Raw genomic sequence first — 15186 nt, forward strand, 5'->3', positions numbered from 1 at the left:
TCGGGTCATTGGATGCTAACTATACTCGACCACCATACTCCGATAAGCTGAACTTGCGTTCTCTTCCAGTCCAAAAACAATCACTGCTAACGCAACAAAGATATTTTAAAAAATTCTGTAACATTTTACACTCATAAAAGGAAGGTTGTACATCAATAACAGCCAGGCATCCTTGCAATGAAGGAGAAGGTCTGAGATACAATTTTTCTACCGGTTTCGGACCACTCGGCTTATAAAGACCTTACTTCGTTTAAAAATAAGTAACTTACTTGGTTCACAAAGTGCCTGAGCTTCCTCGTCATCTTGACAGTCATACATGCCATCAGTGCGTTTGCAAGATGCCAAGTCAGATTCATCTCCGATGCAAGCCACGTTTGACATTAGAAAAGGAATCTTTTCATCCTTAGAAACCGACCGAATGAATTCAGCAAAAGCACGTTTAAAACCCAGCTGTCTGCAAACGACTTTGACATCATCAAAACCCCATTCACGACGGCAGATCCTTCCCCATGATCCACGGTAAAATACTTCGACTCTTCCTCCATACTCAATGTTTGCCCCATTTAAACGTACTGGCACTGAATTGAGTGAGTAAAATTTCATCAATAAATATGGGTATTTTATTACATTGACAAGGGTACCTACAATATTCTCGTTATTTTACATGGGTACTTAAATTACACCTAACCCCAAGCTCATTTGCATCAATTTAAGAATTCTTCTTAAAATTACAAGCACCTCTGCGAAACAAAATTTTGGATTTGCTTGAATTTGCCACTTTTCGTGGCCCGTCAAAGTTTAGAAATTACCGCCACAACAGGCGACATTCTGTTTCACGGCCCAGTTTTGTGGAGAATGGGTCTAGCGGCTATTGTGATGTCTCAGTGTAACAGAGGTTTTTTAACATTCACTAGCTTCTCTGAAGGAAGGGCGCGCATAAAATGAGATTGGAAGGTCAACAGAACTGTTACCCACATCTATATTTGCCCTTGTTGCGAGATGTCGTGTTTTGTTGTTACAACGTTTTACCTTCTGTTACCATGGTTTCTATTTAAAAATGAAGCTTCTTATAGAGCTATGCAATGTGCAGTGAAGGGCTCATGTCCGTTAGAACCTCAAGTCACGGCTTTCTTTTTGCCATCACCAAGCTCCCCACTATAAACATGGGCTTCGTTTGGCAAGAGATCAATCTTGTCTTTGGTGTCGGGAATTGCAAAATTTCTAAATTACAGCATTGGTCAAAGTCACTTTCATTCCAAAGACATTACGTTTGGCATACATGTTTTCGCTAGGATTTGCCAGAATTGAGGAGTTGTTTGTAGTGGGCTCACAAAATATAAACTTTATCTTGCAATATTTTGAACTGCCATGTCCGGCCATTTGTTCGAGTAACTTCTTATGAACCTAGGTAAGGCTTAAGTCTTTGCGGCGGATAAATAATATTTATTCGCAGCTAAATAAAAAAGCTCCTTGTATTCATTCAAGTTCCTGGCAGCAATAACATTCTGCTAAGTTTTGTCTATTCCACAGCTTAAGCATCTACACATATTCAAAAAGAGCAAGAACGCACAGTTCATATTAGTCCAGGAAAGCAAATAGAAACATTCACTGCACGCGATTTACTGTTTTATTGCGTTTAATGAAGAAGAACGTGAACCTAATTTTCCATTGGATGTCGTTTTCCCTTATCGGTGATCCGGGGTACTATACTGCCAGAATTTTTTGACAATCCTGTAAAATAACCAAAATAACCCCACCCCCAATCCCCACCCGCCTGGAAGGGAACGTCTATCACGTTCACTAATACACAACACAACTGCACAAGTCCAAGTGTTTATTGAAGTGAAATTATAATCGCAGAATGTTCCACAAGCGGTATTACTATTATGCAATAGCCGCTTGACTAGGTTATTATAGTAGATCACGACATCTCCTTTCTTTGTCTTTTTTTTTTTTTTTTTGAACAGAATTAGAGTCATTTGACACTTATGAAAACCAATCACTTATTTAAATTAGTCTTTTCAGTTGAACTACTTGAATCAGTCCTTTAGTCTGGCCGGGATGTAAATGATCCTCCCAGATCTAGCTGTCCGAGGCTGCTCATTTTGCAGTTGGGTATCATGTGGTTGGATGCCCTGCGATCGCGTGGCCTGGGCTTGATTATCCTGTGGCTAATTTTCCTTGGGTTGGTTATCCTGTGGCGGGTTATCAGCAGATGCTTGGGCTTGGGCCTCCTCGAAGGTTGAAATCAAGGCAAAACACTTAAGGATTTTATCAGCCTGATTAGTTTCCCTTTCTATCTATTTTCTTAGAACAGCTGTGTTGTTCTTTCCGGTTAGTGTATTTTGGCAAACCAATTCTTATCTCTGGTTGGGACCATCTGGCCTTGGTTGAATTGCATTCGTAAACATGTTTGCAGCACACTATAAAGTAAGGCATGATTTCAGTGATACTGGTAGAAAAAATATGTAGAGTAGATGTAGTATTGTGAAGAATCGTCGTCAAGAATAAAGAAGAACTACTTAGATTCCTGGTGCCTCTCCGCTGTGTCAAGCGAGTTTCCTACGTATTTGGTGGGGTTCAGCATTGGCAAAATCTGTTTTCGTAATCTTCTTTTGTTGGATCAGTAGACAGTTTCACGGGAGAAGCCTAACTTTTGCAAGCAAAGACAGTTTGGTTCTCAGTTCGTTTGAGTCAGTAAGATTAGTTATGTTTTCTTCATAGTCTCTTTTTGTTTAATAGTTGTCTTCCTCTATTTTCGTAAATGTATCTACTTAATTTAGTTGTTGTCAGTCGAGAAACTTGGTTCATTAGGGCTTGCCCTAGGTTCAATCCTGCTTACTAGGCAAAAAGCTCGGGCCTTGGCCGAGCAAAGCGCGGCCGGGGAAGTCGTAGTTGAAAGGCCCCCTTCTTCTTTGCCTTCGCCCTTTCCTCCTCAATCTAAAAAATCGCTCTTGAGGTCGCTTAGAAAGTTAATTACTCCGTCGCAGGTGGCTGTGCTGACACCTTTAGATTTCCCACGAAATACGATTCCTACTCCAAGTGAAGCCTCTGAAGATTCTTTTTGTTCGGGGAAACATAACGTTCAAACAGTGGAAAACAATCAGGATAATTTTGACAGTGGCGTTGCACTTAGTGTACTAAGCAGTGAAGAAATTTACGACAACGTTGAGGATGGTCTTGAAAATCATGAAAGTAGTCCTGTGTTAGACGCGTTGAGCTCTGATAGTTCTGATCATTTTTCTTCTGACATTTTTGACCAGATGGACGAGCAAGTTGCTCAACCTCGTTCCCAGGGTCTCTCCTCTTCACGTCCCAGGAAGCGAGAGAGGAGAGACCCTGGTTGGGGCTGGTCACGTGTCTCCCAGAATCTGGGAGATTACAAATAAATGACTGGAGAGAGGGGCGGTTGAGTGTCAGTTTGACTATACTAAGTGTACCGGAGATGGGAAAACGTGCTCCAGTCAAGTCAACTTGCGATTCGTGTGTGTTTCAAAGGTCATGTCAAGTGGTCATTCAAAAACCCCTAAAAGGGTATATAAAGCGAGTGAATCTGTGAATGTGAGCTGCTATCGACTTTGTAAAAATCAGTTGGAGATACAAGTCATCGGCGAAATCATATTTTTTATATCTTTATTTATTGTACCTAGTTTTATACCTACCTTTTATCGATTTTATTATTTGTAAATACGCAATTCAGCCTTCGGGCTGCAATGTATTGATCATTAAACTATCTATCTATCTATCTATCTATCTATCTATCTATCTATCTATCTATCTATCTATCTATCTATCTTTACAGGAAAGGGAATCGACCACTTCTTTTTTTTTTTTTTTTTTAATGCAAGTTTATTCCAAACAAAACATAACTTACAATACTAACATTTCTTACTAATTAAACAATACCACACGTTACTTACAATACCGTAGCATAACTTACAATAACTAAACTTAAATTGTACTACTTACAGTAAATGCACAAAGAAAAATAGGAAGTTACGAAAAGAAAAAAGCTACATACAATCAGTTTACTATTAACAATACAAAAACTGGAGTTTGCACAATGCTTATAACACTTATTAGATTCTAACGACGAACAAAACATAATTAAAAAAGCGTGAATACGGACAAAAGTACACATTTCCTGGTAGTCTTATAACACAGGGGCCCACGTTTCCATAAATTTCTTTAAGTTGTTATTTTTCGCAGCAATTGTACGCAGAATAGTTAGTTTGTTTTTCAGACGTAAAAGAAAACCTTCAAAGTTTAAGTTGCCATTGCATACACTTGTGGTGAAAATGTGGTATTTGGCAATAATGAGAGAGTAGTTGAGGACAAGCCAGGTTTTTGATTTTTTATACCAGCCATAGAAGATCACGCTCTCGGATAAAGTTATTTTTTCTTGAAAGCTTTCTCGCCACCAGAGTCTAAACTGATTCCAAAAAGTCGAGGATACATGACATGTAAACAGCATGTGGCTTAAAGACTGGCATTCGGAATTGCATAGGGGGCATATGTCAGTGTCTTTTATCCCAGCACGGAACAAGTTGGATTGCGTCGGTAAAATGTTATGAATAATTTTAAATTGAAAGAAAATTAATTTTGGTTCTTTCAAAATTTGGAATGGAAGCATATAGACATTTTGGATGTTGTCTTTTGTGAAGCCGTAATTTAAAATCTTGTTCTCTGCCGTTGGTATTGAGTAGCTATTACTCAGTATTGTCGAATAAGCTGTTTTTGTTGATGGAAGTCGGGCGAATAGTTCTTCCTGATATGGGAGTCCTCTCTGGACATCTGTATTTTGGATGCTTTTCTTCCAGTTTGCTGGGATAGCATTTAATACGCCGTAATAGGTGGTAAAAGGTACATTTAAGTTGAATTTTGCTTTTAGATCAGCCAGAGAGAGAAAATTTTTGTCTTCGGCGAGTAAGTCTTTGATATACATTATACCGTTAATGAGCCAGGAGTTATACAGGATTGGTTTTCCATCTACGAGAATGTTACTATTGTTCCAGATTATTTGGTTCTGTGGTGCTTTGTCATTATCGGTTAAGAGCTTGAAATTTTGCCAGTAATTCAGAATTGTTCTGTAAAAATCAGGTAGATTTTGTAGGTCGAAAAATTTTATATCATACTGGCATCGGGTGAAAAAACTGATTCCACCATGTTGGCTCAATGCGTGCTCAGAAATTATTTTCCATGCGGCGTGGTTATTTTCTGCAAATCTTTTAATCCAGGCTATTTTAAGTGACTTCTCCATAAGTTCAAAGTCAAACATTTTTAAACCGCCATACTTCCTTTCGGCAATAATAGTTTTCTTTTTTATTTTGGCGGGTTTGCCGTCCCAAATAAAGTTGAAAATGATTCTGTTGATTCTCTCTACAGTACGTCTTGACATTGTTAATACAGAGGCGCTGTAAATTAGTTTAGACAAACCTAAGGTTTTTACAATGTTAATTTTTCCCATAAGAGTAAGATTTCGTCGCTTCCAGCAATTGAGGGTTTTTTCCAATTTATCTATCTTTTCCTCCAGATTAAGCATCCTAGCGCGTTCGGAATCGTAAGTAAAGTATATTCCGAGGGCGAGAACAGGATCATCTGGCCAGTTGAAGCCGAAGGGTTTTTCTTTGCGGTTTTTCCAGGTACCTAGCCACATAGCTTCGGTTTTGCTTGTATTAATTTCTAAGCCACTTACACGTTTAAACTCTTCTAGAAGTTCTAATAATCTTAGCACTGAGTCGCAGTCACGTACTAAGACCGTTGTATCATCCGCGTACTGTGTAATTTTAATTTCTTTTTGGCCTACGTTAATGCCTTTGATACCCGGGTCTTTTTTTAACGCCCTGGCAAAAAGTTCAATTCCGATAACGAAAAGAAGGCCTGACAAGGGGCAACCTTGCCTAACTCCTCGTCCGAGAAGAAAGAATTCGGATGCATGACCGTTATGTAAGACGCAACTGGATACTTGATTGTATATTATTTGAAACCAACTTAACATATCAGGGCCAAAATTAAACATTTGTAGAGCAGTTTTTAAGTGCGCCCATTCAATTGTGTCGAATGCTTTTCGAAAGTCGAGGAATAAGGCAATTCCGGGCTTTTTTGCGTATTCAGTAAAAAACATGACATCATGTATTAATCTAACATTTTCGCCAATGAAGCGGCCTTTAACGTAGCCAGTTTGATCGGGGTTTATAATTTTTGGGAGCACCTTTTCCAGCCTTTTTGCCATAATTTTTGTCAAAATTTTGTAGTCTGTATTGAGCAGAGAAATTGGCCTCAAGTTTTCCAGCATAGTTTTATCTTTATTCTTTTTGGGAATTAACGATATGATTCCTCGTCTTTGACTAATAGAAAGAATACCAGTCCGAAAAGCATGATTAAAACTAGAAACCATTTCATTACCGAGCTCGGGCCAAAAAAATTTATAAAACTCTGCTGAGAAACCATCGGTACCAGGGGATTTGGCATTTTTGAATTCTTTCAAAGCGTTAAGCATTCGTTTTCTGAGACAAGACCTTCACACTGCTGTTGTTCCTCTTCTTTTAACGGAGATATGTTATCAGGTTTGAAAAAAGTGGATTCAGGCGAAACATCAGTGCTTTTAGATCTGTAGAGTGTTTCATAAAAGCGTTTTTCTTCCTCTAATATTTCGAACTGATCGGAAGTGTATTTATTACTACCAACTTTTAATTTAGTAACCGTTTTTCTATTTTGATTTCGCTTTTCTAGATTATAAAAGTATCTTGTATTTCGTTCACCTTGTTCATGCCAAAGTGCCTTACTTCTAATGATAGCTCCTTTTGTCTTTTGTCGCATTATTGTCTGTAGGCGCGATTTCGTCGCATAAAGTTCGTTTAAGAGAAGTTTATCTCCGGGATTTCTGTCAGATTTCTGTATTAGTTCGTTAACTTTATTTTGAAGTATAAGCTCTTCCGATTTCCTCTTTTTGGCCTTGATTTTAGAATATTTCACTGTGAAACCACGAATCTCCATTTTCAGTAGATCCCACCTCAAGCTCAAATCGTCAACATCGGAGTACTTGTTTTTAAAAAGGGTTATACTTTCGCGGAGTTTGTTGGTGTATTTCTCATCTTCAAGTAACGAATTGTTGAACTTCGAAAAGCCAGGACCTTTGGGCTGCCTTGAACTTTCAGATTTAAGGTGTAACTTGATAATAGAGTGGTCAGTTTCGGGAGCGTTCAAAATTTCACATGTAAGCACTTCGTTAATGAGTGTTTTCGAAATAAGAAAGTAATCTAAGCGGCACTGAATTTTGGAGGATTTGTTTCTCCAAGTAAATCTCTCTTCAACGGGGTTACGGTCATGCCAAATGTCTGTTAAATCTAAAAGGTTGGCGAGCTGTTCGATTTCCTTAATTACGAGGGCTTTTCTTGAAATTGGGTTTCCACCTTTTTTATCCCTGTTCGTCAGGGCACAGTTAAAATCGCCAACGATTATCATATTTTCTTGCGTGAATTCGCCAAGATGCTTTTGAAGATCTTCAAAGAACACTATTTGCTGCTTTGCATCGTTCGGGGCGTAAATGTTTGCGAGAATGAAGTGAGTGTCGTCAAAGGCTACATCTAGAATTAAAAATCTGCCATTTTTATCACAAATGCTTTTTTCCACTTTGAAATCTAAAGTTGGATTAATAAGTGTCATGACGCCCTTGCTATGTGTTGTGCCATGGCTAAAGAATACTTTCCCACCCCATTCAGCTTCCCAAATACGAGCACATTCTATCGAGCTGTACGTTTCTTGCAGGAACGTGAAATGGTATTTCTGATTATGTAACCATCTAAAGATCGAACGCCTTTTGATTGATTTATTCAGCCCTCTCACGTTTAGAGATTGGAATTTTAAATCAAAGTTTAAGTGTAAGCTCATTGTAAATAACAAAGGATAATCTGCGTGAAATGCAATGGCAAGGGACTCTGATAGGTGTCTTTCGGTCAAAAGACAGAAATGGTGATTTTTGCATAATTAGGTTAGGAACAAGCGGGAGCAAACGAAAATTAAACAAAGTAAAAACAAAACGAAAAACAGCTAAACTAAGGGCACATGTAGCGAACATTTACCTCCTTTTTTTTCAGATACAAAGGCAAGGACCTAGCCTGAAGCGACGCGCTGCACCCGGCAGTGAATTAATTTAATAATTGGCATTAAGTCAATAAATTATAAGTAGTACAATACCGTTCATATGTCATTTAAGTCCTCTTCGGAATGAATTTTTATAGGAGATCCGTACGGGGACGTTTTGACGTACACCTTGCCGTCTAAGGTCCAAACACTGGTTAGAACTCCGTCTTTTCTTCTCCTGTTTGCAGCTTCGACCAGGGGTCTCCTGAAGGCCGTTAAATTTTCATTGATAAATATGCGATGGCGCGCTGTCGAGGGATAGTCCGGAAAAATATCCCTGATTTTTACATGTTTCAGCTTTGTACGTTCTTTATACATCTTCGATTTAGTTTTATGGCTGCAGAACTTCACCAAGATGCTTTTTCCTTGATTAATCTTGTGGGATATTTCAATTTCTTCGGGCTCAACGGTAACATTAAGGGCTTCAGCAACTTTGACGACAACACTTTCCGTAGATGTGTACGCATCTTGCGGAACACCGTAAATTTCCAGGGAGTTTTTACGAGAATACTGCTCTAAGTGATCGAGATTTTCCCAAAGTTGATCGCATTCTTCTTTTTGTGTTTGTAGCTTCTCTTTTGCTGTTTTAAGCTGGATATTCAACGCGTCTACAGAGCTTTTCAAGGCTTTATTTTCATCTTTAGTCTTCTTGAGGGCCGCTTTCAGATCTTTCAACTCGTCTCCATTGAACTTAACAGAGCTTTTGATATCTTCGATTTCTTTTCTGATCCCTTGATTCTCGGTAATAACTGAAGCGACAGATGTTTGGATGTCGATTAGCAGTTTTTTAATTTCAAGGAGGTTTGGCTCCTCCTGGTCGTCGTCTGACACGTTGGCATTCTCATTGAGAACCTCTGTAGAGTTGGTCGCTATATTGGACTTTTTAAGGCTTCTGTCTTCTTCATTAGTCGATCCACGATCTCCGCGTTTGTTCTTTCTATGTGAGGACATTTTCTTGATGGAAAGAAAGATCTTCTCTTTTGAAGCTGGAAATCACATTTCAGATAAAATTAGTTGCCGGAGAGGCGTCAGTTTGAGCGGTTTAAGCGGACATCAAGTCAACACGTCTGACCGCCATAAGTATTTATGCAAATTCCGAATCGACCACTTCTGGTGGTAGCACAGGAGCTTTACGGCGCCGACGCACTTCCACGAAGTGAATTTTTGCCACATCTACTTTTAGAGTCGTCAAGTCCATGATCTCTGAAAGTCAGGCATCGTTAAGGTCAAGCGGTGCATCGAGGAGTCATCCTTCGCGCCGCATTTGACAATCAGGAAAGAGTCAAACGTGACCGAAAATGTATCTCGGAGCCATTGTAGCCGCAGACTAAATTTCACTTTAACGCCATCAACTGGAACAAAGGTTATTTTGTTATTGTTTTGCAACGATTACGGTATTGTTTCAAAATCTCCTTTTATGGCTGTATTTGCGACGCTAAACAAAAAGCATTGTCTTTGAATTTGATCAGCTTTTCTTTTCTCGTATCAAGAAAAGCTGATCAAATTCAAAGACAATGCTTTTTGTTTAGCGTCGCAAATACGGCCATAAAAGGAGATTTTGAAACAATAGCTTTAGCGCCAAACAAAGGCTCATTAATTCAGGAGGGAAATTCAAACTCGCTGTTATTACAATAGCGAAATTCACGAGGGAAATTCAAAAATTCGAAAAAATAGTCGATGACTGCACGAGTTCGAAATTTGCATATTTGGCGAAAGCGTCGCGTCGCGAGTGAAAGCGTGATGGTTTTAAAACTAACACCTCTTCTTTAAGAGCCGCGCTAGCAACCGATTCTTTTGTTTTTAGACTAAATGACAACGACCACATTGATCCTTTTCAATCAAACGGTCTAATCGGGCAATTTTTCGAAGACGAAGCCTTTTCTTTCCTTTCTTTTCTTTACGAGTAAGGCAAGTTAGTTTTGAAATTCACAACTCTTGACCAAGTGAAACCATCGATAAAAGCTTCACTGTTTTGCGGCGTTGTGCTGCGCGCTTTTATCAACTGATCGAAAATCGTATAAAAGAACTTAGCATTTCCAGGTTTCTTGCTTGGGGTCAACACAGGTAACCAAAGCGTATGTGACACAGGTTACCACGCAAGCGTGATTTAAGAGTTTGTATGGAGTTAAAATTAAATCAAAATTTAGACAACAATATTCCCACAAAACTCACCAAAAATATAATTAAGTCTGAAAAATCTTACCCGGTGTGTTTTGCTGTGTTTTCAATGCTTCTCAGTGCTTCTAAACGCTGTTTAGAGCGGTTTATCTCTCAGCAGCTGTTCCACGTGCATCACTGTATTATGTTAATGACGTCATTAACATAATACAGTGATGCACGTGGAACAGCTGCTGAGAGGTAAACCGCTCTAAACAGCGTTTAGAAGCACTGAGAAGCATTGAAAACACAGCAAAACACACCGGGTAAGATTTTTCAGACTTAATTATATTTTTGGTGAGCCTGTTTGTGGGAATATTGTTGTCTAAATTTTGATTTAATTTTAACTCCATACAAACTCTTAAATAACGCTTGCATGGTAACCTGTGTCACATACGCTTTGGTTACCTGTGGGGTCAATAACAATAATAGTCAACCTTCCGCAACTTTCCAAATCCCTCTCCCCTAGTGCCGCTAATTTGACACGCCGACAATTTTGTGACGATTTGAAATTCATCTTCGCCGAGTCTCGGAACAATTCCCTAAGCGCAATAAACAACAAAAGGCTTTTGTTTGGACTTGTGAAGACGAATTTGACTCACTACAATGGACCATTAAAAGATCCGTGAAATATTTACCGTGTACATGTTGTTATACCGTACATCCTCCTTCCGAAAGTATTCTGCTTATGTGCTATTTCCTGTGTATTGTTTGTTGCTGCAACCCTGCTAACAGAGCGTTTCTTTCTGGAAAATATTTTAGCATAAGCGCAGTCGTTCGCGTCTCTAGTATTTCGCATCGTTGGTTTGTTTACGTCCCGAGAGAAAAGGGGACGTAGACAAACCAACGACGCTAAATACCAGAGACGCGAACGACTGCGCTTATGCTAAATATTTTCCAGAAAGAAACGCTCTGTTAGCAGCGTAATTGCTGCAGAATGACCTTTCAGAACAGTTAGACATAGGCCCGATTCCTTTCAAGTTTCCTTCCTTAGTTCTTCAGATCTGATCTTTCATCAGCGCATTCAAAGCTAGAGTAAACCATGATTACAACTCCATGAATTGAAGGGGAGGGCGCTGCTCGTCCACGGTTAATTTTGTTCGTTTATACACAGTGATTTTCCAAAGTACAGCGCTTCGAAATTACGGACTTTGTTAAGCTTTCAGATAAATGTTACAATGGCTCGCAAAATGAAGACTACTGAAAAACATAGCCAGTTGAATGCGTTTCTAACTCTCCCCTCTCTCGCTCCCTGGGGCGTGAAGAGGAGAGACCCTGGGAACGAGGTTGCAAGTTGCTCAGTTAGCAGAAGTGTTAGATAGAGCGCTTAATATGCAACGTGGCGCCTCGCCTTCAAAGTGTTTTTCCGGAAACCTGACAACTATTTTGAGGAACAGTCAAACGATAGAAATTTTACAACCGCACGAAGCGTGAAGGTTAAAGAGTTTCTTGACTTTCGCTCCTTACTTAAAACATCTGCCTTCAAAGTGTCGGTTTGGCACATACTTCAACAAAGAGTTCCGTAGTCGTTCCGTCAGTGGTCTCGGTACAAAAGAAATGCAAAATACTTTGCTACCTGATTGCCGCGTTCTCCCAAAATGACTTAAGTCCTGTGCACGAGATGGATTCAGGGAATCACCGTTCTTCAAACCGAAACAAGCCTCTGTCCGAACAAGGCCCAGGATAAATCTGCACTCTCTGGCAACAACAGCGACAGGTCTTCAGAATGTTTAAGTTGCGGGAAATCAGATCATCTACGTTCCCAGTGCAAATTTAGGAATTACACTGGCTATGTTTGTTAAAGATACGGTCACATAATTGACGCCTGCAAAAGCAAACCACAAACGGCTCACCTCTTGAAATAACCAGTGCTCTACAGTACAGTTCCTCTGATTTACTTGATCCGTTTTCAGTTTCCTTGCGCAATTTGAGCTCTGACAATAAACGCTGTTGAGATACCAGTTGAACTAAACGGACAACCCTTCTTATGGAGTTTGCCAACACGGGTACTGGAGTCTCCATCATCTCTTATGAGACCTACGATCGTCACGTCAAGGGAACGCCCGTCCAAGCCTCTAGTGCTCTCCTCCACACTCACACAGGACACCCGGTGCCAATTGTCTGGTTAGCTTGACGTGCACCTCAAGCACCAAAATCAGACCTTTGATGTCGAGGGCTCTGATTTCTTTTTGAACGAGATTGGTTATCGCACGTAACTCTGGACTGGAAGAAAACAGCGGCATCGAAGTGTCTGACACTAACTGGAATTCGAAATGTTCCTGACAAGGTGGAATTCAGCGATGGGCAACTACAGTGGTTTATTTACCGAAACCAGATGACACCACAAGATCGGGTAAAGACTACACTGTCACCGTTCCTTGCAACTCATCATCAATACCCACAGGGGTCATCACCGCTACAAGAGCCTAACCTATGGTAATGCTTCACCACCCGCCGTGTTCCAGCGTACCTGGCGAGCATGCAAGATGAAAGAGAAAGAGATGACACCCACCACATCAAGAATCTGGACAATGTACTCAGCCGTCTCGACAACTATGGGCTACTACCTTAGCTAAGGAAGTGCAAGTTCATGTAGAAATCAATGATTTACATGGGCTGTGTCATTTATGTTAAAGGAATTTCCCCATAGAGGAAAAGGTACAAGCCATCAAACAAGCACCACGCCCTCAGAACTCTACACAGCTAAGAGCCTTCCTGGGTGAATAACCATGGGAAATATTCGAAATCTGAGCTCAATACTCCAACACGTCAATCAACGTTTGAGACATCAGAGAATTCAGAAGGTCTCCGTGTGTGAAGAAGCATTCAACAAGGCTAAGACTCATCTCCCAATGTGCTGGTACAATATGTCCCCAGCCTACTGGGGATCGTTGAAAGCGAAACTAGCCAGTACGTCATTGGAGCCGTTATCCTTTATCGCTCCCCTGACGGAGATATGTGACCTATTTCCTTTCTGGAACTCATTTTAGGCACAGGTTAACTCCTCGTTCTGATCATTAACCTCTTTTCAATATTTTTTAACAAGACTCTGCCAACCCAGACAAGACTGCAGTATTGGTCTTTTCATCTCGTTTCTTACCATTATGAAAATGAGTAAAAGCCCCCTGCTGAGTTCCAGGTCGAAAACAATATCTTCTTAGTGCCCACTGAGTAGGTAAAATTACACCAGTTTCTACTGCAGAGACTGCTAAAGAAACCTCCAGCATACTTACTTTGTGTAGGACACTATCGGTTACCCAGAATGGTTGGCCTGGCAACTACTGTGCATTTCCTTAGCTCACGCCATACGTCACTCGTAAGCTCTCGGTGGAGCAAAGCTGCCTTATGTGGGGTTTGCGTATCATCACTTCACCTGTCTTTGAACTACTAATCCTGACGGTACTACATGAGGCCCATCCTGACTTGCACGCATGGAGACAATGGCCACGGAGTCATGTCTGGTGGTTGAGATTTTATAGCGACATTGAAGGAGAACCACAAGCAGGTGTCAGCAGTGCAAGAAAACTAGTAAGGCTCCTCCAGTTTGAACACTACTCCCCTGGTACTGGCCTACAACTCCGTGGTAACACACCAGTCCAACCACTACCTCATAATAGTTGACGTACATTCTAAGTTGCCTGAAGTGATCGGTCAAATTCCTCATATAAAGGCAAAAAGAAATCCAAACAATGGGCTGGCAAAATCTTGCTGTCATGGCAATAGCAAGCTACATTACCAATTAATTATTATACCAAATTGTTATCAGATAAATTTTAGGAAAAGCTTTCGTGTTTCAGAAGTTATGTTCAAAGTCGACCGGCATCCCCCAAATGTTGTTAACATCGTGAGTGGATAAGTAGCATTTCTGCCTCATACCACGCCCACCCGCCCCATCACCCCCACGCTAAATAGGGTTAGAGGCAGACATTGACGTAGAATTATCATCATCATCATTATTACTATTTTTGTTTGAGTGCATAATAAGTTACACGCATGTTTATTTTTTCGTTTGCTGTAGTACGTTTTCCTTTACTGCGCTCTAAAATTGATTGGCAAAGTTCACGCCATTTTCTTAATCAATAGAAAGCCAAACAAAAACCAATCGTTTTTGTTCGCACTCGCATTTCCTAGCACGACGCCTTACATGTATTTGCATCAGATTCTGATTGGTTAGCTTTGCTGTTTACGTCTTTGTGATTGGTCAGAGTAAATACTTTGGTTTTGGTTTAACGACCCTCAATTGAAAACCACTCTATATAACTGAGTACATAATTTGATTAGTGTATTCAATATGAGATCCTGGTGCATGGTGTACCTTTGCATAACTGCGGTTTGTCTTTGCTGGTATTCGTGCAGTTTTGAGTCAGTGACGCACAGTTACGGTGAATAGTTGTGTTCCCTTTGTACCATGTGCCATTGTCAACAGGACCATTGTTATAATAACCCATTGCCAAGCACGCCACGTTTTCTTCAGCATCACCCCAAAATCCGGTGCAAAGTTTTTCCCAGGAGTTGCCTTTGTGAATTTCCCATATTCCACGTGAAGGGACCTCCTCTGTTCGAAAATGCACCGGAAACTCTAAAAACAGAAATAGTGAATGGCACTTATAAGCCTCATATTTCAAGATGGCAAATTCCCTACTGTTTTTCCCTTTAGAGGTTTGCTGTTAACGTTTTTGAACTTATTTGATATTTGTCCCATAAAACTTTGCTGTGAAACAATTTCGGCTCTGACAGCAACAAAAGCAAAACACTGAAGCCCAAATGAAAGCCTAGCGTTTTTATCACACAGCAGTTATGTGATGACCAGTCTCGCAATATCTTTAAGCGGCCTTTTTTTCCTTAGGGTAGAGAACATTCAAATAGCGGGCTATACAGGACGCAGAA

At 40.2% G+C, this 15186-nt stretch overlaps 2 protein-coding genes across 2 annotated transcripts in view; both read right to left on the bottom strand.

The window, feature by feature from the left end:
* Nucleotides 1–207: 207 nt before the first annotated feature.
* The window catches only part of LOC146456286 (matrilin-1-like), a 41468-nt gene continuing 26489 nt past the window's right edge, over nucleotides 208–15186 (bottom strand). The window contains exons 8-9 of the mRNA XM_085093278.1: nucleotides 14615–14878; nucleotides 208–578 (exon numbers count right to left, since the gene is read on the bottom strand). Coding sequence (XP_084949404.1) covers nucleotides 208–578; nucleotides 14615–14878 — 635 coding nt within the window. The remainder of the gene's footprint in view (nucleotides 579–14614; nucleotides 14879–15186) is intronic.
* On the bottom strand, nucleotides 3820–9506 carry LOC146456287 (uncharacterized). Its single transcript, XM_085093243.1, has one exon. It carries the CDS (start codon nucleotides 9091–9093, stop codon nucleotides 8200–8202), a length of 894 nt encoding a protein of 297 aa, XP_084949369.1. The 5' UTR covers nucleotides 9094–9506; the 3' UTR covers nucleotides 3820–8199.

This window comes from Pavona decussata, unplaced genomic scaffold (assembly GCF_977016875.1).
Source record: "Pavona decussata unplaced genomic scaffold, jaPavDecu1.1 SCAFFOLD_258, whole genome shotgun sequence".
NCBI lineage: Eukaryota > Metazoa > Cnidaria > Anthozoa > Scleractinia > Agariciidae > Pavona > Pavona decussata.

Coding starts and splice junctions, on each gene's coding strand:
- LOC146456287 (XM_085093243.1), bottom strand. CDS start 9,093: ATGTCCTCACATAGAAAGAACAAACGCGGAGATCGTGGATCGACTAAT.